The sequence below is a fragment of the Ochotona curzoniae genome, unplaced genomic scaffold, assembly GCF_017591425.1.
Source record: "Ochotona curzoniae isolate NIBS_2020 unplaced genomic scaffold, NIBS_Ocur_1.0 contig_2688, whole genome shotgun sequence".
In the NCBI taxonomy this organism is placed as follows: Eukaryota; Metazoa; Chordata; class Mammalia; order Lagomorpha; family Ochotonidae; genus Ochotona; species Ochotona curzoniae.
The window spans coordinates 6,539,182-6,564,922 of NW_024465553.1; the positions used below are offsets into that span (position 1 = coordinate 6,539,182).

A 25,741-nucleotide genomic window follows, 5' to 3' on the forward strand; every position below is an offset into this window, starting at 1 on the left:
AATGTCTTAGTAAGGGAGTGATAATAGAGCAGATATGTATTTAGAAGCACAATAAATTAGAAGTACATGCTATTTTAGGATAGTGGTAACCTTGTGATTTGCAAAGTGAATGGGATCCTATGTGTAATACTTCATGGGGAAAAAGACTTAACAGATTTAAAAAATAGTTGTGTAAAGAGTGACTCAAACTGTGACCCCCAAGACTGACCCCACCATGCTGGACTCAGTGCCACCTTGAACCAGGGCTCAGCGAAAACAACCAGAGGGTTTGAGAACTGAAGCAGCCCTTAATAATTTAGGACCATCCTCTTATCTCACAGGCGGGCAGTTTTCCCTGAACTAAATAGTTGTGTCTTAAGAACAGAGAGGCAGACTTTTTTGTGGTTACTGCAGTAGAGGAGAGAATGCCATATAGAACTCAGCTCAATCTCCTAGTGGAGCAGGGCCTCAGGGAATACATAGCCCATGGACAAGGAGCCGGGGTCAGTGGGGTTCCTGTGCCAAGGTGCCATATGTTTGGGTTCTATCTATTGCTTGGCTCAGGAACACTTCATCAAGAAAGGAGTTCAGGGGAGCCTGACCAATGTTTGGTCAAGGAGGCAGCAGCCCTTGTCACTGTCCTTGTTCCTCTGGCTTGCTGTTTGCTAGACGCCACGTGTCCTATGATTTCGTTCTAAGCCCCAGAGAGCCGAGAGGAGCAGCACCTTCAGGCTTTGCAGGTGCTGCTGTGTAAGTTAGCTGCTCTGCGTTGCCATGGTGGCTTCCTGTGGTCCGCCCCAGAGCTGGTAATGAAGTGAGCTGACAGACAGAGGTCATGTTGGAGGGTGGGTGAGGTGTCAGACCTGGGTTTGAACTTGACCATGCTGCTCACATGGTTTTGTGATTGGACCTTGGCCTTTTTGCTTCTGTTGCTGCTGACAATTTATCTAGTATGGTCACCGCTTTCTAAACCTGCTAAACGTTTTAAACCTCACCTGCTGGTTCATTTCTTGAAGTCAAGTGGGTGACTTACTGGTAAGAAGTACAACCGATTTCCTGAGCTGGGTCACAGTGGGAACATGAAGATTGTCGTTGGAGACTGGGGAGATTTGCCACCGCTTCTCCATTGATTGCTGTTATGGGCAGACAAAAGTCTTCATATACAAAGCTTATTGCTGCCTCAAGAGAGCAGAGTAGGAGGAGTACCTGTGCGCCCTGTGCTGGAGGAAGCGTTGATCTGCTCTGTGGTTGCCGCCTGGTCTGGGAAACACGGGGCCTGTGGTTACAGAACCTGCTACACCTTCTCAGAAGCAGTTTTTTTTTTAATTAGTTTGTTTGAAAGGCAGATTTCTATTTATTTGACAGGTATGGGAGAGGGAGGATCTATTAATTCATTTCCCTCTAATACCTACAAAATCTAGGGGCTGGGCTAGGCTGAGCTAGGCTGAAGCCAGGAGCTAAGAACCCGGCCCGGGTCTTTGGTGCTGCCGCCCACTGTGAGCATTAGTGGAGCGGGGACTCGAACTGTGCACTCCAATGTGCACAGTTAGCTGCTGTGCCAAATGCCCATCCCCTGGTCAGTCATTTGATTCTAACATTTTATTTGCTCTCCCCTGACCCTAAATAGAAGGAGAAAGTCATGCCCCAGTGCTCTCAGAACAATGAGTCTTTTGGGGTCTCAGATGCTTGAGGTGAATTCAGTAAAGACAGGCATGCAAATCAGAAGCCTACTGACTGATGCTGAAAGGTTAGGAAACCAGCCAGGCGGTACCTGTGGTGTGAGTGTGGCACATTGAGTCTGTGGACCAGGCAGAGCACTTGTCTGCAGGCAGGGAATCACTGGAATGTAGCCCCATCCACCTGGTGCCCAGCTGTTCTGGACATGCAGTGGCATGCCTGTGATAGTTCTGATCGTTTTTTCTCTTTCAGATCTCTGCCGTTGAAGTCCGAAGTGCAGAATGATGTGGAAGGTGGCTACGTTCCTCGCTGTGGTCCTGGGAACTTCTGCCATTCCCATTGACGTGAATGATCCCGAGGATGGTGGCAAGCACTGGGTGGTGATTGTCGCGGGCTCCAATGGCTGGTACAACTACAGACACCAGGTGAGAGCACAGCACCCTGCGTGAAAACTACTCACACACTTGTTAGACTGCAGCACATGTGCAGGTGAGGATATGGACAGACCACACCCACATCCTGTGCGGGGAGATTTGACAATGGTACGGGTGTACTGGAGACCAGTTGTAGGATCACTGTAGTTTGGTGCAAGGCTCTGCCAATGCTTGAGCCTGGTAATTCTTGAATGTGGAGGCTGTCCCATGCATGGCCGGATAGTGAGGAGTGCCTTTGGTGTGTACCCTGCAGGTAACAGCAGCGCCACCTATTACACTGTCACAACCCAAATGTCCGCAGATGGTGCTAGAGGCTCCCTGGTCTGGACCCGCTGGGCTAACACCATCATCTGACAGAGAAGGATATTGAGGAGGGGACTTTTCAAGGCCACAAGGCCAGCCGAGGCCAGCAGGGACTGAAGGTTGGGGCTCTGCGGAAGACACCATGCCCAGCTGCTCTCCTCACACCTCCACCTCCTTTCCTGGCTTTGCCAACCACCTCTACCTATTGGGAATTGGAGAGAAAAGAATCCATGTCTGAGCATGCAGTGGAGGTCCAGCCTCCTGGTGGGAATGCACGGTGCCACAGCTGTTTGGGAGCCACTGTGGTGCTTCCTGGGAAGGTTAGCCCTGGAGCAGCTTGAGACATGGCAGTTTCACCCCTGGGAGCAGCAAAAATGCCTGAGCACACAGAAGCTTGACAGCAGCCTTCATCTCTTTTTCTTTTTTAAAGATTTGCTTATTTTTATAATAGAAAAGGCAGATCAGATTTATGTAGAGAAGCAAAAACATAAAGATCTTCCATTCACGGATTCATTCCCCAGTTGGTCACAATGACTGAAGCTAAGCCAATCTGAAGCCAGGAGCCAAGAGCTTTGTTCTAGTCTCCCTTGCAGGTGCAGGGTCCCAAGGCTTTGGGCTGTCTTCAACTGCTTCCCTGGCCACAAGCAGGGAGCTGCATGGGAAGTGGAGCTGCCAGGACATGAACTGGTACCTATATGAGATCCCAGCGTATGCAAGGTGAGGATTTAGCCAGTTGAGCCATTGCACTGGGCCCACAGCAATTTTCATGGCAACCCCAAGGTGCAAATGACCCAACATCTGTTAGTTGATGAGCAGATAAACCCAAAGCAATGTTTTTTTTTTCCCTTAAAGATTTGTTTATTTATTTGATACTTAGAATTACAGGGAAGTCCTCTATCCCCAGATGGCCACAATGACCAGGGCTGAGCCAGGTCAAAACCAGGAGCTGGAAGGAGTTGCTTTTGAGTCTCCTATATGGGTGGCAGACGCCCAAGCACTTGGGCCATCTTCCACTGCTTTTATCAGACTGTTCCCAGGGAGCTGGGTCAGAGGTGGGCAGCCGAGAATGAAGCCAGCACCCTGTGGGATAGTGATGTCTCGGCGGTTTAACTCGTCGCAGCACAGTGCTGGCCCTAAAGCAGTGAATTCCTATGAGGGGACATTTGTGAAAGAATGAAGTACTGGCATCTGCTTAAACATGGATAAGCTTCAAACACAAGCCAGAGACGAGGAGCACAGCGCAGAGAACCCACGTGCTTTGATTCCAGTTAATTGAAGTTGCAAAATAAGCAAATCAAGAGGTAAAAAGTGAGTGAGTGATTTGCTGAGCCAGGAGGAAGAGAAAGTGGAAAGTGACTGCAAGTGTTTTTTTTTTGTTGTTGTTTTATAAGGTTCTGGGTGTTTCTTTTAGGTAGTGAAAATGTTCTGGAATCAAATGCTATGATGGTTGCTCAATGTGGTGAATAAACCAGAAACCGCTGAATCATGTGTTTTAAAAGATTGGCTTTTATAGTGTGTGAATTGTAGCTCAGTAAAGCTGTCTGAGTCTGAAAAATTCATTTCATCTTTTCATCCTAAGATGCTTGTATCAGTGCACACCTGTGTGTTGGCTGTCATCCTTTCTAAAGATTTAGTTATTTGAAAGCAATGCAGAGGAAGAGACGGAGAGAGAAAGGTCTTACACTTGCTGGTTCAGTCCTCAAGTGGTCACTATGACCAGAGCTGGGTCAGACTGAAGCCAGGAACCTCATCTGGGTCTCCCATGTGGGGGCAGGGTTCCCAGCACTTGGGCCATGTTCGCTGCCTTTCCCAGCCTGCTAGGGAGATGGGGCACAAATGGAGCAGATGGGATGCAGACCAACACCCAAAGGGATGCTGGTGTCGCAGGCAGCTTTACCAGCTCTGCCATGATGCTGGACCTTGCTGGGCTCTCTTCTCGGGGCGCTCTTCACAGGCAAAGTGTCAGCCCTCCTGTGGAGGTTGTGTATGGTGGGTATGGTGGGTGTGGTTCTTACCTACTCTTCACGAATGACTAGGTGGATACATGGACCAGATTGGTAATTTGCTTTTCGTGGCCCAGCTGACACATGGTGGGACCAGGCAGATGTCTCCAGAATAGCCTTGTTTCTTGGAGACCTGTGTGTGTCAAATTTTCTAGAGGAGTTGGCTCTGTGGTGTGGTGAGCTAGCTTTCTACCTGTGGCACCAACATCCCCTTTGGGCTCCGGTTCAGGTCCTAGCTGTTCCACTTCTGATCCAGTTTCCTGTTTGTAGCACCAGGGTATGATCTACACTCCTGACCTGGGCAGTGCTACCTGGCCACACTGTCTCCCATGGGGTGGGTTTTCATGCTGGTAGGTTGGTAGATGAAATCCTTGCCCACTCCTAAGATGTGATCATTGTTGAATGACTCATTTCTCTGGTGGTTTCTATGTGTTAACCAAATAGGATGTTTAGTGTGACTACAGAGTTGTTATCAGCCCCACTGAGGGGGTTCCTACATCCACATGAGCATCCTAGGTTGAGTTCTAGGCCCCTGGCTTTGGCTCCTTGACCCCAGCTCAGGGGTGTTGCAGATATTTGACGAGTGATCGAGTGGATTGAAACTCTAGCTCTAAAAAGTGATAATAAAAAAGAAGAATTTGTAGCCCCAGCAAAATGACCCTCTTTCCTAACTTCAGACCTGACCCATTCAAAAAGGGGCACTTCAGGTCCCGTTTTATCCCCCATCGAACCAGGTAGGAGTCAGAAAGCTAAGTTATTCCATGCAGATTGCAGGTGGTGAGCTTGCGAATCATCAGCCAGCCCTGTCTGTGTGCCTCTGCCTTTAGAAATTGGGGAACCCAACATCACCAAGCGTCACTTAGCCACTTAAACCTTGATCCTCACAACCTCTTTTTAAAATCAAGTGCTGCTGGCTTCTCTGGGAAGAATGCCTAATACTGCAATAGAAACAAAGGCCGGCTGAGGAAGAGGCCACAGACGGAAATCTTGGACCCCAGGAAGGAGGTGATGGTGGCACTAGGCCATGCAGGGATGGCCCAGTGTGCCGTGCCGAGTCACCCTGACTCGCTGGCAGGCAGAATGTGCTCCTTAAACCTCAGAGGCTAGTCACGGAATGAGCATGAGAGAAAATGTTCCCGTGGAACCTACACAGATTTTTCAGCTGATGTGCTTATGGAGGTTTATATTGTGTTTGCACTAACACAACAGTCTTGTTTAGGGAAGCTAAACCTGCCAGGCATGGTTAAATCATCGCCAAGTTTCTATGAGTGTTCTGTGGTGGGTGTTTATTTAGGCCAGGTTTTGTCCCCACCAAATCGGGGTTCTCTGTTTTCCATTTCTGGCTGGAGCTGGCGGATGGGGTTGCACGGCACGATGCAGGCAGGACCTCTGCGTTTTCTGACCTCTGCCAGCATGGCACTCAGGAGCAGAATGGCAGCAAATGTGCTGTGGGCAGGAGGGGCAGGAGGGACTGAAATCGTGAGGCAGACAGGTACAGGAAGGCTGAGGGCCAGGGCTGCGTGGGGCCAGGGCTGCGTGGGGCCCGGCGGGGGCAGGGGCCACCTCCAAGAGGGTCTGGCTGGGTGACCAGGGCGGGGGACAGCATGCTGGCATTCAGAGGTGAGCCTTGTCCCACGATGATCCCAAGCCCTCTGACATGTCACCTGCCCTGTATTCCCTTTTGCAGAGGCTGTGTGGCTTTCTGGGTCACCCAGCTACGAAAGTGTGGAACCACAGAGAGGGCCTCAGTAGCGTGACTCTGTAGTCCAGACCCAAACCACGCTTCTCTGTAGTCATATGACTTGGTGTCGTATGATCTGGGTGTCACTTTTTCACCTTTTGTTTTAGAAATGCTTTTATTTATGTATGTATCTTTATTTCAAAGGGAGAGCAGCAGAGAGAGCAAGATAGCAAGATCTTGCTTCCACAGGTTTGCTTTCCAACTGCCCTGAAAAGCCAGGCCAAGCCGGGAGCTCCAGGACGCCTGCTGCCTCCCAGAAAGTGTATTCATAGGAATCAGAAGCATTTTATTTTTTTTAAATTTATTTTTATTAGAAAGGTAGCATTACAGAGAGACAGACAGAGAATGCGAGAGAGGTTTTCCATCTACTGGTTCTTTCCCCCAAACGACTGACTATCGAAGCTGAGCCAGTTTGGACCGGCGTGATAGCATAGCAGTTAGGGTCTTTGCCTGGAACATGCCAGGATCCCATATGGGTGCTGGATCTAATCCTGGCAGCCCTACTTCCCATCCAGCTTCCTGCTTATGGCCTGGGAAAGCAGTCAAGGATGGCCAAAGCTTTGGGACCCTGCAACTGCGTGGGAGACTGAGAAGAATTCCTGTCTCCTGGCTTCGGATCAGTGCAGCTCCAGCCGTTGCGGTCACTTGGGGAGTAAATCAGCGGAAGAAGATCTTCCTGTCTGTCTCTCCTTCTGTCTGTATATCTGCCTTTCCAATTAAAAAATAAATACATCTTTTTTAAAAAAAAAAAACAAACAAAAAAAGCTGAGCCAGTTTGAAGCCAAGAGCCAGGAGCTTCCTCTGCTGCTCTCCCAGGTCATCAACGGGAAACTGGGTCAGAAGTAGAACAGCCAGGACATGAACCGGCGCCCATATGGGGTACTAGTGCCACAGGTAGAGGATTAGCGTGTTATGCCAAGTCCTGGCCCCACTTTTTGTTTTAAAATAAGGCTTCCAAAATAATAACCACCTGTAGAAAGAGAAGCCTTCTGGGTCTCTGTTTGGCTGTCTCTGGGTCAGGATCCAAACTTGCTTTCTGGAGCCAGGGGAGAACTTTGCCCTCTGTTTACCTGACCAGCCCTGATCACCTGCTCATGTTTATGTTCAGATTCGTGCCTGGCAAGAGCAGAGGGATTTCCATTCCTGACTCAGGAAAGCTCTTGACCTCCTGGCCCTGACCTTTAGCAAGGTGTCCCAGCTGGATGGAATGGAGCACCAGGGGAGGGTGAAGCAGGTGAGGGCACAGGGAAATGTGCTGGGAGTGAAAGGCTAAGCCAGCAACACCTGCTCTTGTCCCAGTACAGAGCCTCAGGAGAGGATGGCGATGAGGCTTGATGCTGGGGCGGAGAAGGGGTTACTAAAAACCCACTGAGCTCTGGGGCCCCTTCCCTTGCTCCTGGTGCTACGGTGTGCCCGCACTTCACCTCACCGCCACCCTCCTGGTTGACACTGGGGAACTGCAGCTATTTTCTATAAAAAGCCAGGTAGTGAACTGGAGACTTTGTGGCTTAGAGGCAACACCAGGTCAAGGATGGCAGGGACACAAAGACCGCAGTGATGGAGGTGAGAGGGAGCAGGCCGAAGTGCAGTTGCAGGCCACGACCATGTCCTGTCCATTTTCCCGGCAAGCTCTGCTCTAGGGTGGGATTTTGTTTGTTTATCTATTTTAAGAAATGTAATCGTCTCCAAGCAATTTTTAAGAAATGTATTGAATTTTATTCACTTTAAAGGCAGAGAGAAAGAAAAACAGAGACAGACAGAAATGTTCTCTCATTTGCTGGGTCACTTCCCAAATGCCTGTGATAGCTGAGGCTGGGCCAGGCCAAAGCCGGGAGCCTGCAGTTCATCGCCCCTGTGAGTGGCAGGCGCCCAGGTACGGGGCCTTCACCTGCTGCCTCCCAGGGTGCCTGCAGCAGGAAACTGGAATGAGAAGCAGAGTTAAGGCTTGACCCCAAGCCCTCTGATGGCAGATGCAGAGATCCCAACTGGTGTGCCAGACACCAGCCCTACTGTGATACTTTCTGAGGTTAATTCATGTTAGTTCAAAATACCATTCACTTATTTGAAATAGTGAGAAAGAAGGAGAGACAGAAAGAGATCTTCATTTACTGGTTCATTCCCCAAATGACCACAATAGCCAGGGCTAGGGCAGGTTGAAGCTAGGAGCTTCTTCTGGGTTTCTCACATGGATTTAAGGGTCTAAGGTCTTGAGTCATCCTCTGTTGCTTTCCCAGGCACATTAGCAGGGAGCTAGATTGGAAGTGAGCAGCCGGGACATGAACTGCTGCTGATACAGGATGCTGGCATCATAAGCTGTGGTTTTACTCACTGTGCCACAATGCTGGTCCCCAAAATGCCACTTTTGCATTTTAAGAAAGGAACATTTTTAAAGGGATTAGGATGCAATGCAGTGGGATTGAGATGGGGCATGATAAGGGCATGGGACAGTTAGCGCATGGGGGTTAGGGCCAGCACAGGGTCATGAGGAAAATGTGGCCTTTGATGTCACAGATACTGGATGTGACTGCTGCTCTCTGCTTCCCTGCTTGATGGGTTTGAACAAGTGGTGTCCCTTCATGTCAGACCTCAGATTCTGCTCATGAGGTTTGTGGTGGCCTCATGAGGCTCTCTGCAGAGCTCCACAGCATTGCCTAGAGTCCAGTCCTGTGCCCAGCCCCAGCCCCATGTCCTTCCACAACCTTGTGTCCTGCCATGGCCCCATATCCTGCCACAGCCCCGTGTCCTGCCCCCGTCCCGTGTCCTCCCACAGCCCCGTGCCCTGCCCTAGCCCCATGCCCAGCCCTGTGCTCAGGGTGTAGTTGCCTATCAGGGAGGCAGAGCTGGCTAGACTGTGGATCCCTTCACAGTGACCATTACGCGGGTCATACCTTTTATGTTTGGACTTTGTTCCCAGCCAGTTGCCCTTGTTGAGCTAGCAGTTGGCAGGGCCAGGTGCTCTGAGTTATAGGGCAGCAATCTGCGTTGGGAAGTCACGGGATCCTCAGACGCCACAGCTCCCATCGCCAGCTGAGCAAGTGGCTGAGTCACAGCAATCCGCCAGCTGTGCCAGAGGGCTTGGCTCTCTTTTTTTCTTAAAGACTTATTTACTTTTATTGGAGAGTCATATGCACAGAGAGGAGAGACAGGAAGATTTTCCATCTTGTTGATTTACCCCATAAGTGGTTGCAACAACCAGGGCTGAACCGATCCAAAGCCAGGAGCCAGGAGCTTCTGCTGGGTCTCCCATGTGGGTGCAGGGTACCAAGGCTGTGGGCCATCCTCCACTGTTTTCCCAGGCCACAAGCAGGGAGCTGGATAGGAAGAGAGGCTGCTGGGATTAGAAGTACGTGCAAGGCGAGGACTTTAGCTGCCAGGCCACCACGCCGGGGCCTGGCCCCTCTTAGCAAATCTTGTTCAACACCCTCTTCACTTTCAGCTCCTGTGATTTCTCTGTTTCTGAGGAGAACTACTGTTGGGTCAGGTATGTAGAAGGCAAGAAACCCCGTTAATTGATGCTTGCTTTTATTTCTTCTGCCAGTCAACACTTGTAACAAAGAACCCCTTTGAGTTAGCATAGGTAGAGACAACCAACTAGAAGGGAACTGGACACCAGGAGAGTGGGGCTGGCCAGTTAATGAGGGATGCATAGGCAGATGTGCTGGGAGCAAAAGGACAAACCAACAGCACCTGCTTTCTTTCACTTTGAGTTAATGGAGTTAGTGGCAACGGACTGCTCCCACAGGACATGGAACGCACCATGTCTCAGCTCGGAGAACCCCTGCTCATGCAGGAAGGGGTGCATGGCCGTCAGCCTGGAGGCCTGTCTTGAATTTCTGAGCAAGCTGTGACCTTCTCTGAGCTTCCCCATGTCTGTGGAATATGGTAGAAAAAGCACCTGCCTTTCAGAGTGGGACACAGCACATTGCAACTACCCCCAGCATGGTTCCCTATCTTCTGGAATTTACCCATTTCAAGAAAAACAAGTCCAAGGTTTTTTGTTTTTTTTTTTTAATATTCCAAGACACTATAGTTAGATATTCTAGAATATTCCTGTTGCCCTTGGGCACTTTTGCAATTCCAACCTCAACCTCTGCAAGTGCTTATCTGCTGTCTGTCTCTATGAATTTAACCTTCTTGGATACTTCACAGAAATGGAATTATGTATGTATAATTTATGCCTGGCTTCTGTTAGAATACTGCTTTTTTCTTGTTTTATTTTCATGTATTTTATTTGAAAGGTTGGGAGAGAGAGAGAGATGTACAGAGAGAAAATTTCTGTCTACCGGTTCATTCCTTACAGTCTTGTAGCAGTCAGGCTGGACCATCCGAGCAGGAGGCTGGAACTCCATCCAGGTCTCCCGCTGCTGGAGCGCTCACGCTGCCTCCAGGGATGGACACTGTTGAAGGCAGAGTTGCCAGATCGCTGTCACTGGTACAGTGGGCTTGGTTGCCGCTTGCAGTGCTGGCATCCTGTGGCAGAGTACTGCTTTGAGTTCTGACTGTTTCAGTTCCAATGCAGCTCTCACCAGTGTGCCTAGGAAGGCAGCAGAAGATGGCCCAAGTACTTGGACCCTCACCACCTGTGGGGGTTTCTGCCTTCTGGTTTCAGTTTGGCCCAGACCTTGCCTTGGTGGCCATTTGGAGAGTGAACCAGTATGGAAGATCTTGCTCTGCCTTTCAGATGAATGAATGAATGAATCTTTTCTAAAGTTTTATTTAATTTTTTGTTTGAAAGGCAGTATAACAGAGAGGAGAGACAGAGGGAAACTGAATAAATCTTAAAAAAACAAAAAGAGGGCCCAGCATGGTGCCCTAGTGGCTAAAGTTCTCGCCTTGAACGTACCCGGGATCCCAAATGGGTGCTGGTTCTAATCCTGGCAGCTCCACTTCCCATCCAGCTCCCTGCCTGTGGCCTGGGAAAGCAGTGGCAGAAGAGGATGGCCCAAAGCCTTGGGGGAGACCTGGAGGAAGTTCCTGGCTTATGGCTTCAGATCGGCGCAGCACCCGCTGTTGCGGTCACTTGGGGAGTGAATCATCAGATGGAAGATCTTCCTCTCTGTCTCTCCTCCTCTCTGTATATCTGACTTTACAATAAAAAAAAAAAAATCTTATGTCACTCTCCTGTAGCCATGGACTTGGTGCACAGCTCCGGAGCCGATAATAACACCTAAGGACTCTGATGGTCAAAGTTTATCAATGGCATCAGACTTTATACACTGAGGGTCATATGGGATAAGGGAGGAGGGACTGAGCTTACCAACAAACCCATCAACTGTTTCTATACTTTTGTTTGGAACTCCTTTTGTTTTGTATGTTCTACCAAGTGTTCTCATTCACATGCTGTCCACTCAACTGTTCTTTTTTTTTTTAAGATTTATTTAATTTTTACTACAAAGTCAGATATACAGAGAGGAGGAGGTGTTGTTGACGTTAATCTGTGTTGTATCAGGCATTGGAATTGCCAGATAGCATTGTATTGTGTGGCTAGACCGTATGTTTCCTATCCATTTACCAGTTGATGGACAATTAAGTTGTTTGTAACCTTGAATCTTTGTGAACAGTGCTGCTAAAGAGCATGAAGGGTGCAACTGTGGTATGAATAAATGGCTTTGTTTTTCTTGGGCACTTGGAATTGTTGCATCATGTGGTAGAATCTGTTAAGCTTCACCAAGGTGGCTGCATCCCCAGGCAGTTTGCCGAGGTTCCCACTTCTCTGATCCTTGCCAGCTCTTGATATTGTGCCTAGCTGTAAGATGGCATTTCACTGTGGTTTTAATTTGTATTTTCTTAATGACTAATGGCATTGAGCTCTTTCATGTGTCCATTAAGTATTCACACATCTGTTTAGGTAAAATGCTTATTCAAATATTTTACCTATTTCTTTACAGTCATCTGTCTTATTGATATATAAGAATTCTTACCATCTTTTGGATGCAAGTCTTTCATCAGATCCAGGTTTTGCAAACATTTTCTCTTAATCTCTTACTTGTGCTTTCATTTTCTTAATGGTGTCTTTCTTAGAAGCACCATAGTTTGGTTTTTTTTTTTTTTCCAGTTAGGTCTAGTTATTTTATGGGCAATGCTTTTGGTGTCTGTCATCTGGCATCCTTTTCAGTAGTAACTCAAGGTCCTCAAAATATTCTGTTATTGTCTTACCGTTAAGTCTGTGATGCGTTTTTAACTGTTTCTTCCTTCCTTCCTTTCTTGGACAGAGTTAGAGGGACGAGGGAGAGAGAAATTTTCTATTCATTGATCCACTCCCCAAACTTTTGCGGTGGCCGGGCCTGGATCTCCTGTGTGGGCCGTCCTCCACTGCTTTCCCAGGTGCATCACTTTCCCAGCTGGGTGGGAAGTGGAGCAGCCAGGACTCCAGCGACACTCCAGTGAGATGCTGGCATGACAGAGGTGGCTTAACCTGTTGTGCCACAGTGCTGTGCACCCCCCCCCCCGCCCCGTTATGAGCTTTAAGTTACGTTTTGTGGATCTCTTTCGCATGTGGCTGTGTCAGGTGTCACCACACCATTTGCAGAGGAGGCTTCTTTCTCCAGTGTAGTTTTGAAATAAGGAACCAAAGTCCTCCATGTTTGTTCTTCTTTTACAAAATTGTTTTGACTCTTCTAGGTCTTTTGCAATTCTAAGTACATTTGAGGATCATCTTGTCAGTTTCTGCTAAAACCCTTGTGATCTTGTTTTGTTTTTAGTCATATTGAGTGTTCTGTTCATGACTTGAGATGTCTCCCCATTTATTTAGGTCTTTTATTTACCTCAGCAGTATTCTACAGATCCCAGCATACAAGTGTTACACTGCTGTTGTTAAGCTTATTCTTAAGTATTGCATTTGAAAGGGAGAGTAACAGGGAAAAACAGGGAGAGGTAGTGAGGGAGAGAGAGAGAGAGCAAAAGTGAGCAGGAGTCAGCTTCTACTCACTGTTCACTTCCCAGATGGCCCGAACTGTCGTGGCTGAACTAGACCAAGGCCACACATCAGGGGCTTCTTCTAGGTCTTTGACATGGTGGCCTATCTTCATTACCTTCCCATGCACATTAGCAGGGAGCTGGATAGAAGCAGGGTAGCTTGGATTCGAACTGGCCCTTGCATATGGAATGTAGGCATCCCAAGTGATGATTAACCTGCCATCACAACACCTGCCCCTTTGGGTTTTTGGTTTTTTTAGTGACCCTACCATTTGACGGTGGATACGAGCAGTAAGTGGTGGGATGATATCAGTCTCCTGTTGCGTGTTCTGACAGTTTTAAGTTTGCTGGAGTGTGAGTGGGCATGTTTGTTTTCAAAGGACCGTTCTTGATGCCTTCAGCCCTGGGCCTTGGGGAGCTTGGTGTTCCCCTGGTCCCAGTAGGAAGCTGTCTGCAGCCGTGCTGTGGCAGTGCCTGCCTTTTAACACTGGGAGCTGCATGGGGCTTGGGCAACTCCTCTCACCCCGTAAGCTTCTTCTCTTTGGGAAATGGAGAGCGCCAGCTTTGTCCCGTGGAGCAGATGAAAAGATGCATGGCAAGACTTGGCAGCACAGTGATGGGCAAGCGGGAGAGCTCAGGGAGTGGGTCAGTCTCCATGTTTACTCATCTAATGGCTTTTTGGTGCCAGGCCCCGCATGTGCCTATTCACAGCACTCATGTCTGGCATCAGTGGGTCTCTTTGTGCAGGGCATCTGCTGGCAAAGGGCCGGGTTCAGTGTTTGATCTTCTTTGCTCCTGGGTGCAGGAGCAGGTCCAGTTGCCAAGGGTGCCGTCTCTAGAGAGGCCTACAGCAGGGCACCTTTCCCCCCTTGTCTTATGTGTCTCTACCAGGAAACACATAATTAGATGTGGTCAGAAAGTTAGGCAACGTTTTTTCTTTCTTTCCTCTAATGATTTCCATGTCATAATGTGTCTTGTGTGTGTCCTTCAAAAGAAGGAAGCTAGTCTGTCTTCTCGTTCATACGGCAGAGAATTGCATTTGAAATTTTGTTTTTGAACCTGGTCTTTTGTATTATTGTGATTTTTTTTTTTAAACTGTACAACACATTTCTCCTTTCAGTTCCTACGTTGAACATGTTCTAAACATGAGGACAAAGTCAAAGGAACTTGAGTCAGAAAGATCAGTGGGCGGTTCAGGACCGGCTGCTGCTGTTTTGGTCTGTGGTTCATCACTCCGAGCCGTTCGGTTTTTGAGACCTAAATCCAGGCTCTCAGGAGGCTTGCATGTGATCTGAAAACCGAAAACGAGTTGTTCAGGACTTTCAGAGGCCCTTGTCGGCTGTAGATGGAGGTGGGGATGCGAGTGGGTGGCCCACGTGTGTAACTTTTGCATGTGTTAGAATTTGCATAATTTGGGTGAATGAGTGGAATCATTAAAAATTGAGACAAAAAATATAAATGTAAGGTGTTAAAACATTATTTGTTTGAGTTACAGACAGATCTCAATGCTCTGACTCACTCCCTTGGGTGGCTTCCTTGGGCAGAGCTGTGGGCCGTGCTGAAGCCGGGAGACTCACCTGGGTCTCCTAAGCAGACCTAGGAGCCCAGGTGCTGGGCCGACCTTGGCTGCTTTTCGCAGACCATTACCAGGGAGCGAGACTTGAACAAGTGCCCTTAGGAGAATTACAAGCCATAGCTTTGCCTGCTATAGCACAATGCAGGTCTTAAATATATATTAATATTACATATAACAAAATATAATAGATAAAATACATTTTATAGGGCCCGGCGCGGTGGCGCAAGTGGTTAAGGTCCTCGCCTTGCACACCTGGGATCCCATATGGGCGCCGGTTCTAATCCTGGCGGCCCCGCTTCCCATCCAACTCCCTGCCTGTGGCCCGGGAAAGCAGTCGAGGACAGCCCAAAGCCTTGGGACCCTGCACCCGCGTAGGAGACCCAGAAGAAGCTCCTGGCTTCGGACCGGCGTAGCATCGGCCGTTGCGCTCACTTGGGGAGTGAATCATCGGATGGAAGATCTTCCTCTCTGTCTCTCCTCTCTGTATATCCACCTTTCCAATAAAATAAGTAAATAAATATATTTTATATGTAAAATATATAGATATTAAGAAATAAATAACAAAATAACAAATATATATATATTAAGAAGTACATGTATATTTTCAAAGATTTGTTTTATTTATTGAGAGCCAAGATTTAGAGAGATTGCTCTTCCATATCAAAGGCCACAATAGACAGGGCTGAGCTGGACTGAGCCAGGAGCCAGGAGCTTCATCAGGTCTCCCACATGGGTACCGGGGCACAGGGACTTGGGCCATCTTGTGCTGCTTTCCCAGGTGTAATGGCTAGGACTAAACTGGAGCCCATATGGGATCCTGGCATCACAGGCTGTGTGCTATACCTCAATGCTGGTCCTCAAATACATGTTTTTAAACATAATCGTTCAGGGCCCAGCACAATGGCTCAATTGGCTAATCTTCCTCTCATTACTGGGTGTCCTGGATGCTCCACTTCCCATCTAGCTCCCTGCTTGTGGCTTGGGAAAGCAGTAGAAGATGGCCCAATGCCTCGGGACCCTGCACCTGCATGGGAGACCCGGAAGAAGCTCCTGGTTTCAGCTCAGCTCAGCTCTGGCCTTTTGGGGAGACCATTTGGGGAGTAAGCCAGTGGATGGAAGATCTTTGCCATTACTTCTCTCTGTAGATCTGCCTTTCCAATAAAAATATAAAATAAATCTTTAAAAAGACTGAGCAGTGATTTTTAGTAAAATCTTCAGGAGACAGAAGGTGTTGCTCACTACAGCTCCAGAATCAGTTTCCTTTTGGGCAGAATTTAACCCGGACTAAATCCATTCTTGCAGGCGGACGCTTGCCATGCCTACCAGATCATTCACCGCAACGGGATTCCTGATGAGCAGATTGTGGTGATGATGTATGATGACATCGCCAACTCACAGGAGTAAGTGGAGGTGCTTGAGGGGGACAGGTGTGAAGGCACAGGTGCCCACCTGGGCTTAGGGGTCCCCTCCCAGCGCAGCCCAGTGTGGCACCTCGGCCCCCTCACGCTTAGCTTTGGATGTGTCTGGGATGTGCCACTTCTAGGAAACAGGTGCTGCAGTGCCAACACCTCCCCACTTGGAGAACTCTGCATGGGGTTCTGAGGTGCTGGCTTGCCACCTCTGAGCCTGCTCTTCTTGCCATGCCTGTTTATCACCGCTCCCTAACTGGAACAGCACATTGCTATAATTTTATTTATTTGAGCGAGAAACAGCATCATCCACTGGTTCACTCTCCACATGCCATACCCCATCCTCCAGGGGCCTAAGGGTATGCCCGAGCTGGGGACATCATCCAGGTCTCCTCTATGGCTATCAGGAAGCTGACTGCTTGACCTTTACTGCTGCCCACTGCATCTCACTGGCAGGAAGGTGGAGCCAGAGGCTGAGGTTGGCATGCAAGCAGCTGCTGCAGCACTGGGATCCAGCCCGCTGGCCTCCAGGCCCTTCTACACATTCACTCGCCTGATGTGATCAGAAGTACTGAAGCATCTCATCATCCCAGCTCCATGGTCACCCTCTGTGGTTCCTGCAAGGGGTGCTGCCACGCCTACCCAGAGGCTGCTGGGAGTGCCCCCCCCTCCCCGAGCTCCCTCTAGGTCCTGTCTTTGTCTGAGGGTAGTTCTGAGAGCTCTTCTGTGTTGCAGCAGTTCCCAGCAGGAAGCCAGGTGCACTTGGGATTTGGGCCTGGTGCTCAGCCCCTCACTGCCGCTCTCAGCTTGTGGGACCCAGAGATCCCCAACTTGTTGATGCCACTGCCTGACTGACTACCCGTGTGTTCCACAAAACGATCTTTGATGCGTTTTCCACCTGACAGGGTCACGATCTTGAAGAGAGAGGTTCCCGCAACCGGCTGCCTTGTGTGTCTCAACTGTGTCCTTTGCATTGCAGAAACCCCACCCCAGGGATTGTGATCAACAGACCCAACGGCACGGATGTGTACAAGGGCGTCCCAAAAGACTACACAGGAGAGGTGCGTGGGGCGGGGGCAGGCACCCATGCACCCCTTTGCCTGGTGCTTTTTCCCCCTTTCTTGCATTTCAGAACCTCGTTAGACCAGTTTCAGCATCCTGTGATTGTAATGGGATTTGTGCATGTGGGGATAAATTAGGAGTTTCCAAAGAAAATAGAAAAAAGGAGCACTGTTCAAAATAAGTTGGTCTGCTGGTGTCTTCCTTAAAGACCGCAGCCTGATTGTTTAGATTTCCTTCAGTGTAACTTGATTCTGTGCTGTTTTTTTGGTTGTGGCTTGTCTGTGCTGTTTTCTCAGCTCTGTACTGCTGCATGTGAGCAGCCAGGGTTTGTCTGAGACTGGATTTCTTTGCTATTTTACAGTATATCTCTTACAGAATTTCTGTATTCCTCCCAGTTAACTGAACAAATCAGCACATTTTAAAAAACATAATAACTTCAGTCTAGTGATTTTTTTATAGTCTGTTTCTTTTTCTTTTTTTTTTTTTCCCAAGATTTATTTATTTGAAAAGCTGGGTGCAGGGCCCATGTACTTGGGCCTTCTTCTGCCACTTTCTTAAGCATGTTGCCAGGCAGCTGGATTGGAAGTAAAGCAACTATGACACGCACTGGTGCCCCATGGGATGCTGGCACTGCTGGTGGAGGCTTAACATGCTGCACCATAGTGCCAGCCCCTGTTGTTCCTGATTTCCAAGGAATCTTTTTAAGAATTGTTATTTGTCATAAAGAAACTCGTCTTTTATCTTTAGCGATTCTATCAGTTTAATTTCATTTTAAAAAAATTCAATGCAGTTAAATCTAACTTCATATGTACTGCAGTTGAACCCGTTTTCAGGAAATCATCTCTTCTTAAATATGTGAGGAAAGGTTTGAATCTGGTGGCCCCTTTTCTTGGTAACTGACTTTTTCCCCTTTGTGTGTTTTTGCCTTATGTTTATTTATCAGTCTTCCCCAGGAACCTTGAGTGAGCTGGGGATCCGGCCTCGCAGGCAGCGTGTGGGGCGACATGCCCGCCTCTGTTTTGCTCCTGGCATCTTTGGCTTGCTCTGTGTTGACTTGGCCATGCTCCAGGACTGGCAGTGACCGGCCAAGCGGCCAGCAGCCAGGAGTGAGCTGTGCATGGCGCCCCGGAACACTACCCCTGTTGTGGTGCTCTCCTGGCTGCAGGGAGGCTGCTGTTGGGCTGGGAGCTGTGTGAGCTGCTCCCTGGTCGGCAGCCTACTCTGCAGCTGCTGTGACCCAGGATGACTTTGACCCTCCCGCTCCTCCGATTCCTTGCAGAATGTCACTTCACAAAACTTCCTGGCTGTGTTGAGAGGTGATGCAGAAGCAGTGAAGGGCAAGGGATCTGGAAAAGTCCTGAAGAGGTGAGGCCTACTGCTCTTGTTAACCTGGAACCCTGGTCTATCCCAGCCTGTTTCCCCGCACGAGCTTCGTGCTGCCTTGGGACAGGGCTGTGCAGGGCGGGGGGTCTCGGCAGCTTTCATCAACCACTTGTATTGAGTCTCCCATATGGGTGCAGGGTCCCAAAGCTTTGGGCCAGCCTCCCTTGCTTTCCTAGGCCACAAGCAGGGGACTGGATGGGAAGTGGAGCAGCCGGAATATGAACTGGCGCCCACATAGAATCCTGACACTGCAAGCAATGGTTTAATGTGCTGTGCCATGATGCTGACTTCGTAACTGAGAGTCTTGAGTCTCTGTGTATCTTTGTAGTTGGAATGATGCCTTGGGGCACCTGGGCCTTGGGCTGCTGCTTGAACCTGCTTGGCAGCCACTGATCCCTCTGGCACCCCAGCCCGCATGCTCACTGTGTGTGTCCCTCTCTTGGCAGTGGCCCCCGGGACCATGTATTCGTGTACTTTACAGATCATGGATCAACTGGGCTGTTGGTTTTTCCCAATGACGATGTGAGTTGTCCTCCTGTTTTGATGGCATCTGGGTGATGGGGAATCCTGTGTGCTGAGTTTAGCCCTGTCTGTGGGCTGGGTTTGACCTCCTTGGGGATGTCCGTCTGAGCCAGTGTCCCTCTGCTCCTCTTCCTGTCTCGATCAGCAGCGGTCTTGGGACTTGATTGTTGCTTCAAGCATGAGAATGAAGCAGAGATGTTCTGGACAAAGGGAGCAAGCGAAGCAAATTATTGTCCCGTGTTAGAATCTGTGCCTGAAATGCTTGATGGCATTCCAGGACTAAGCAAGGGCATGAACAAAGTTCATGGGAAGTGATGTTTGTTTTGGTGCAGTTTTTCTTTTTTAAAATTTATGCCCATTTTCTTTTCTTAAAGATTTACTTACTTAAGGCAGAATTACAGAGTGGGTGGGGTGGGGAGATCTTTCATCCACTGGTGTATTCCTCAGATGCCCTCAGTGACTGGGGCTGGGCCAGGCCAAAGCCAGGAACTTAGAGCTTCTTCCAGATCTCCTGCACTGGTGGCAGGGGCCCAGGGACGTGGGCCATTTTTTTTGTTGCTTTCCCAGGTGCATTAGCAGGGGACTGGATTGGCAGTGGAGCTTCCAGCTCTCAAACCAGTGCCCATTTGGAATGCTGGTGCTGCAGGTGGTAGCTTAGCGCTGTCTGCCACAGCACCACCCCTTTTATATCCATTGTTCTCTAATTTTTTGAAAAAAACCTCATGCAGAGATTTAAAGCTGTCTTTCCCATGATAAACTTAACATCCCATGCCATTTTCTGTGAACTGAAGTTCCCTGGCAGTGCTGTTCACTGTCTGGTAACAGAATGGCCAGGGCTTGTCCAGCTGTGCCATCCCAGTCTCACTGTTCTTGCCTCCTAGCTGCACGTGCGGGACCTGAACGAGACCATCTATTACATGTACAAGCACAAAAAGTACCAAAAGGTAAGTCCTGTCTTTAGGGTAGCTGTGGGGCACGGGGGAGCAGTGGAAGCAGAGCCCCCGGTCGTGCGGGGACAGGGAGCCTCTGGCTCTGGGGGCTGGAATTTCTGAAGGGGATGTCTGCTGACCTAGTGGCCACACCCTATTGTCTACTTTTCCTTGGACTGTACCCAGTTTTGGACACTTGGGGAGGAAAATGCTCCTGTCTGATGTACTTGCAGTGTGCCACACCCTCTGTAACGGAGAATTGACCTCTGGGCCAGGGAAGGACCTGCTAGTCACACCCCAAGCTGGCTGGCCACACTCCCCAGCTCCCTGAGGTTGCCCCGTGGGTAATGGGCAGGTCTGAGAAGAGTGGCTTAAGAAGTGGGAAGGTTTCTGTGGCTTCCAGCTGGGGGGCTCCCAGGCTGCAGTCAGGCAGGCACCAGGGAGGTCAGTGAATGGTGGGAGAGCAAATGACATGGCCAGGAGGAAGCAGTGAGAACTAAACTAAACTGAGCCCCAATAACTCACCTTTTTGGAAGAACCACTCACTGACCTCATGACCTCCCTGTGAGCGTACTTTCCAGACCCTGTAGCTAGATCATGTGTCCATTCTTGGTCCACTGAGATTAATCTGTTAACTAGCCCAGAGACTAGTGGAGCTCAGATGTCTGCATGGGTCTGGGGGACCATAGGAGACCCTATCGGATGGTGCAACATTCTCCTTAGTATCGGATGGCCTCGTTTTCTCTGTCATTTTATTTGATCAGCAATTTCACTCCATCTGGTCTGTAGGACAGTAGTCTCCCTAGTCTCTGGTAGCAGTGATGTCCACCAAAAGCCAAAGTGAAGGGCCCAGAGGGTTGAGAATGGCCAGCGCCCCTATAGTGCCACGCCTGACTGGTGGGCACTCAGCTGTCTGCTTCTGCCTCACAGATGGTGTTCTACATTGAGGCCTGCGAGTCGGGCTCCATGATGAACCACCTGCCTGATGACATCAATGGTAGGCGCCGGGACTCGGGTGGGGTGCAGCTTGGCAGGGGTGTAAGTGGTGTCCCCAGACACGATCCACCTGGAGCCACGTGCTGCACAGGCAGGCCCTGCTGGCTTCTGCTCCCAGGGGTTCTTAGGGAATGAAGCAGTGAGTGTTCTTGGGAATTCAAGTGAGGCTATTTAGTCCCAAACCATAGAGACCTTCCACCAGTCACCGTCCTTGGCACTATGTCAGGTGCGCTCTGGTCCCTTGTTAACCCTGTTATCTTTATCCGTACATTGGGGCTCAAGAGTACCTGGCTGCTGGGAGTTACAGTTTACACGATGACATTTGTCCTGTAGTATTCTGAACCAATCGAGGGCTTCTGTGGAGATTCAGCCCATCTTGTTTCTTCCCCAAGTTTCCCCAGCTGTTTAAATCTGTCAGCGTTCTTGCAGACAGCATGCCTGATGTCCGCAATATTTGCTTGTGGTCCTAAAGGCATCGGCCAGCTTCTCTTCTGCAGTGAATTTCACATAAATTACCCTAGTAGCATAGATAGGCCCAGATCCAGGGCCATGTCTGTGGCCTCCATAGGCTGAGGGGCAGGGACAGGCTTCCCTTCCACCCGGGGAAGGGGGAAAGCCTGAAACAGGGGGTGAGCTGCATTCCAGGGAGGGGGGTCCAGAGCGAATGCACGATACTCTGTATTCCTTGCAGTTTATGCGACCACAGCTGCCAACCCGTCCGAGTCATCCTATGCATGTTACTATGACGAGGAGAGGGAAACCTATCTGGGGGACTGGTACAGCGTCAACTGGATGGAAGACTCGGATGTGGTGAGCCCCTCGGGGGAGCCAGCTGGCTGGGGCTTCACCTGCAGCTGCTGACTGCCCAAGGACTTTAATGTTCCCATCTTGTAGGAGGATCTGACCAAGGAGACACTGCACCGGCAGTACCAGCTGGTGAAGTCGCACACCAACACCAGCCATGTGATGCAGTACGGAAACAAAGTGAGTGGAACCCAGCGGGGTAGGGGTACTCCACCCTGGCTTCCTACCTCAGTGGAGAAGCAGAGACGGCCCCGGCTCTCGCTGCCACTCATTCCAGGGCCCTATCTGTTCCTGGAGTCACACTCCACCAAGCTCAGAGAGTTGTATCTGGATGGCTTGGCAAGGGTTCAGCAGGTGAGGTCATCAGTGCCCCAGCAGGGGGCTATGGAAGACACAGTGAGCCCTTGGCTTGTACAGATAGATACAAAGCTCGGGGAGGGCCTGCCAGTGGTTCTCAGTTTGCATGCCATGTCCCAAGCAACCCACCACCACACTGGTGGTGAGAGTTCACTGGCCGAGAGCTGTTCTTTGGGCTCAAGCGTCACCCATCTAGAAAATTTAGGAACCAGAAAAGCCAGCCATCTTTAATCCTTTCCTCCCCAGTATGGGTTGGGAGCCTGGCTGGGCAGTTGGGTGAGTGTCCGAGAGAACGGAGCACAGAAAAGTTACAGGGCAGGTAAAGTCGAAGAAGGCTTTGCCTTGTCTTTTTTTGCTAAAGATTTATTTGTTTTTACTTGAAAGACAGAGTTACATAGAGAAGGAGAGCCAGAGAGATCTTCCTTCTACTGGTTCACTCAAAATGTCCATGACAGTGGAGTTAAGCTGATCCAAAGCCAGCAGCCTGTAGAAGTTCTTCCAGGTCTCCCATGTGGATAGAGTGGTGCCAGGACTTGGACCATCCCCTGTTGGGCCAGGCTGTAACCAGGAGCTAGGAACTCCATCTGTGTCTTCCAGATGAGTTAGGGTGGCCCAAGCACTTGGACCATCTGCTGTTTTCTCAGGCCATTAGCAGGCAGTTGGATTGAATGTGGAGAAGCCGAGACTCAAACCCATATGGGATGCCAGTACTACTGGTGGAGGCTTAACCTAGACTACCATGGTGCTCTCCCTACCTACCACCCCCGCTCCCCACCAGTATCTCTTACTATGTACTTGGTATTGGTCATATCTGGTGGGGTATGAGGAGGTGAGATTTTTTTTTTCTGAACCGAAGATTTCGTTTGTAGCTATCTTTCAGTGTTTGCTTGAGAACTGCTTGCAGATCCCTGCTGCTTGGGCTAGGAACTAAAAGTGTGTAGCCTTTCTTTGCCCTCACTAGAAGCCAGTGTGAGCAGCCTCTGTAGGTACATGGTGCCTGGCAGGTGTGTCTGCCTGAGGCCCTTCGGTCTGCCTGTGTTTGTGGACCTAGAGTTCAGCCGTCTCCTGGTCAGCGGCTTCGTTCCTCCCTGCTGCTGGCCACGTGGGTATGAGCAGAGCCCACGGCCACCACTGGATGAAACAGCTGTAGGTCAAGCTCTGCCCGCAGTCATCCTTCCCATGGGGCAGGACACCAGTTCTGCTGCAGAGCATGTTGTGTGTTTCTGCAGCTTCCCGTACTGAAAACTGGGGGTTTGCACCAGGGGCCCTTCCCTGGTGCTCAAGCTCTGAGGAGGGAATGGGGAGCCTTCTGAGGGGCGGGCCCGGGGCCTGTTCAGTGCGTCTGCTTCTCGCCCCTAACCTGCCCACTCCCTCCCTCCCTCTGCAGTCGATCTCCAGCATGAAGCTGATGCAGTTTCAGGGCATGCGGCACAGAGCCAGTTCTCCCATCTCTCTGCCCCCGGTCACTCACCTGGACCTCACTCCAGGCCCAGAGGTGCCGCTCAGGATCCTCAAAAGGAAGCTGATGCGCACCAACGACCTGGAGGACGTCAAGAAGCTCTCAGCCCACATTCAGAGTCACCTGAACGTGAGTGGTGGAGACAGGAGCCCTGGCTGAGAACTGCTCTGCGCCGGAGCATGGTCCCTGCCTCTGCGGGTGGGCGTGTTTCCTGCCTCATGTGGGTCCCCTTGCCTGCTGCCCAGGAACATGTTGGACTTGGCGGCTGTGTGAGAGCCAGGCCAGGAGCAGAATGGGGCTGTCTTCACTCTGGCTTGGGAGGCTCACCTTGACCTCTGGGGCCGTAAGGAGCACAGCAGTGCGGGGGGGAAAGCCATCTGCTGGTGTCCTGTGTCCTGCCCAAAACTGGGTCATGTGGATATTTCCTTCATTAATACCCTGCTGTGAGAAGACAGCAGATACGGTGTTTTCTCACCGCCTGTCATTATGAACTGTACCTTTCACGGCAGTTCTCCAGCTTCCTGCCGTCTCAGGAAAGCAGCCAGCACCTGACACCCAGAACTGTGTTTGCTGTTCCTGAAACGGCCACCACTGCCTTCAGCAGCATGTCCGTGTCGCGCAGCCAGCAGGACTGCCTCCAGGGTGCCTGCTGGCTCTTCTGACAGCATGGGCTCCGTGTGAGCGCACTTGTCCCCATCAGCCAACATGATGAGGGACGCGCTGGATGCAGCCTGGGCTTTCCAGGAAAAATGAAAAAGCGAAACTGTGATTTGTTTTGTTTTGCTAAAATTTTTGAAAATTATTTTTGAAAATTAATTTTCATTTGCATGAAAGAACAAGATACAGAGAGAGGTTGGGAGATCTCCCATCTGTTGGTTCACTGATCCAGATGTTCCTAGCAGTCAGGGGTGGGTCAGTCTGAAGCCAGGAGCCCGAGTCTCCCGCGTGGGTGGCAGGGTCGCTGTGCCTGAACTCGCTGGGAACCAGATCTGCAGGGCGGTGGCCAGGCCTTGGCCCTCTGACGTGGGCAGGGGTCCCAAGCAGCGGCTTCCTGTGCCACATAATTCATGTGGGAAGCAGAGTGAAGGAAGAGGGATGCTCACTCCACTGGCTTGTTTCCAGGATGCCAGGGCCCGAGCCAGGTGCCAGGAGCCCCTGCAGGGCCCGAGCCAGGTGCCAGGAGCCCCATGCAGGGCCCTCGCCAGGGGTCCAGCGACACAGTCACTTGTCACCACTGCCTCCCAGGTTTGCATGAGGGAGAAGGTGCGAGCTGACACCAAAGCTTAGAATCAAACCAGGCACTGCCCAGTGCCATGCGGGGATCTCGGCATCCAGGCGCCCATTCGTGATTTGTTTTCAGTGTGTCAGCTGGTCATCACATGAGAGCATTTCTCTACCTGGGCTCAGACACTGCTGCGCTAGGGCCTCAGCTTTGGGGGTGCAGGTCCTGCAGCCCTTCTTTCCTCAGAGTGGGTCCAGGTTGCTGTTGGAGTCTCTAGATGTGAGAGCCATGTGTCAGCAGAGCCCTGTCGGGCAGGGCATGCCCAGCCAAGGCTGCTGCCCAGCTCAGAATGCTGCCCATACCCCTATAACCATGGCAGGGCAGGGTCTGGCTTGCCTGGAGCGGGATGAGGGTTTATGCAGCAACTGGCTTCAGAGTGGTCTAGGGGTTTGCAAGAGACCACACTCAGCAAGTGTTTCTCCCCAGGCCAGGAACATCATTGAGAAGTCGGTGTACCAGATAGTGAATCTGCTGGTGCCATCCCCGGCAGAGGTCAAGAAGCTCCTGACTTCCAGGGCTCCACTCACGAAGCACAGCTGTTATGAGGCGGCTGTCACGCACTTCCGCACGCACTGCTTCAACTGGCACTCCTCCACGGTGAGCCCCATGCCCCAGGCCCCCTTTGTCCTGCCCCCTGAAAAAATTCCTGGAAAAATAGAACTAAAAGAGAAGTCTATTTTGTTGCTAACAACATGAATTCCATACGTAGCTTTTAATATAATCAGCATTTAAAAAACAAAACAAAACACCAGCTACCTGGTTGAGGCCAAGGAGGGGAGAGCTCCCCCTTGCACCGCTCCACTCCTCAAATACCCACAGCACCAGGAGGGAGCAGAGCCAGCACTGGGAGCCGGGAACCCACTGCAGGCCTCAGGTGCGGGTGACACTCAGCCCCTCCCTCGAGCCATCC

The 25,741-nt window shown here is 50.3% G+C and overlaps 1 protein-coding gene across 3 annotated transcripts in view; it reads left to right on the forward strand.

Annotated features, from left to right (window-relative positions):
* Nucleotides 1-25,741, forward strand: part of LGMN (legumain) — a 29,550-nt gene that overhangs the window by 2,066 nt on the left and 1,743 nt on the right. Inside the window, exons 2-12 of one of the 3 annotated variants that reach the window (XM_040975132.1) lie at nt 1,909-2,081; nt 15,931-16,028; nt 17,017-17,098; nt 18,379-18,464; nt 18,929-19,004; nt 19,886-19,948; nt 20,864-20,930; nt 21,621-21,739; nt 21,824-21,913; nt 23,478-23,678; nt 25,258-25,428. In XM_040975132.1, the coding sequence (XP_040831066.1) occupies nt 1,938-2,081; nt 15,931-16,028; nt 17,017-17,098; nt 18,379-18,464; nt 18,929-19,004; nt 19,886-19,948; nt 20,864-20,930; nt 21,621-21,739; nt 21,824-21,913; nt 23,478-23,678; nt 25,258-25,428 (1,197 nt within the window). In that variant the 5' untranslated portion in view covers nt 1,909-1,937. Of the gene's footprint in view, nt 1-1,878; nt 2,082-15,930; nt 16,029-17,016; nt 17,099-18,378; nt 18,465-18,928; nt 19,005-19,885; nt 19,949-20,863; nt 20,931-21,620; nt 21,740-21,823; nt 21,914-23,477; nt 23,679-25,257; nt 25,429-25,741 lie in introns of those variants that run through there. The other 2 variants (XM_040975131.1, XM_040975133.1) reach the window with 2 other exon arrangements.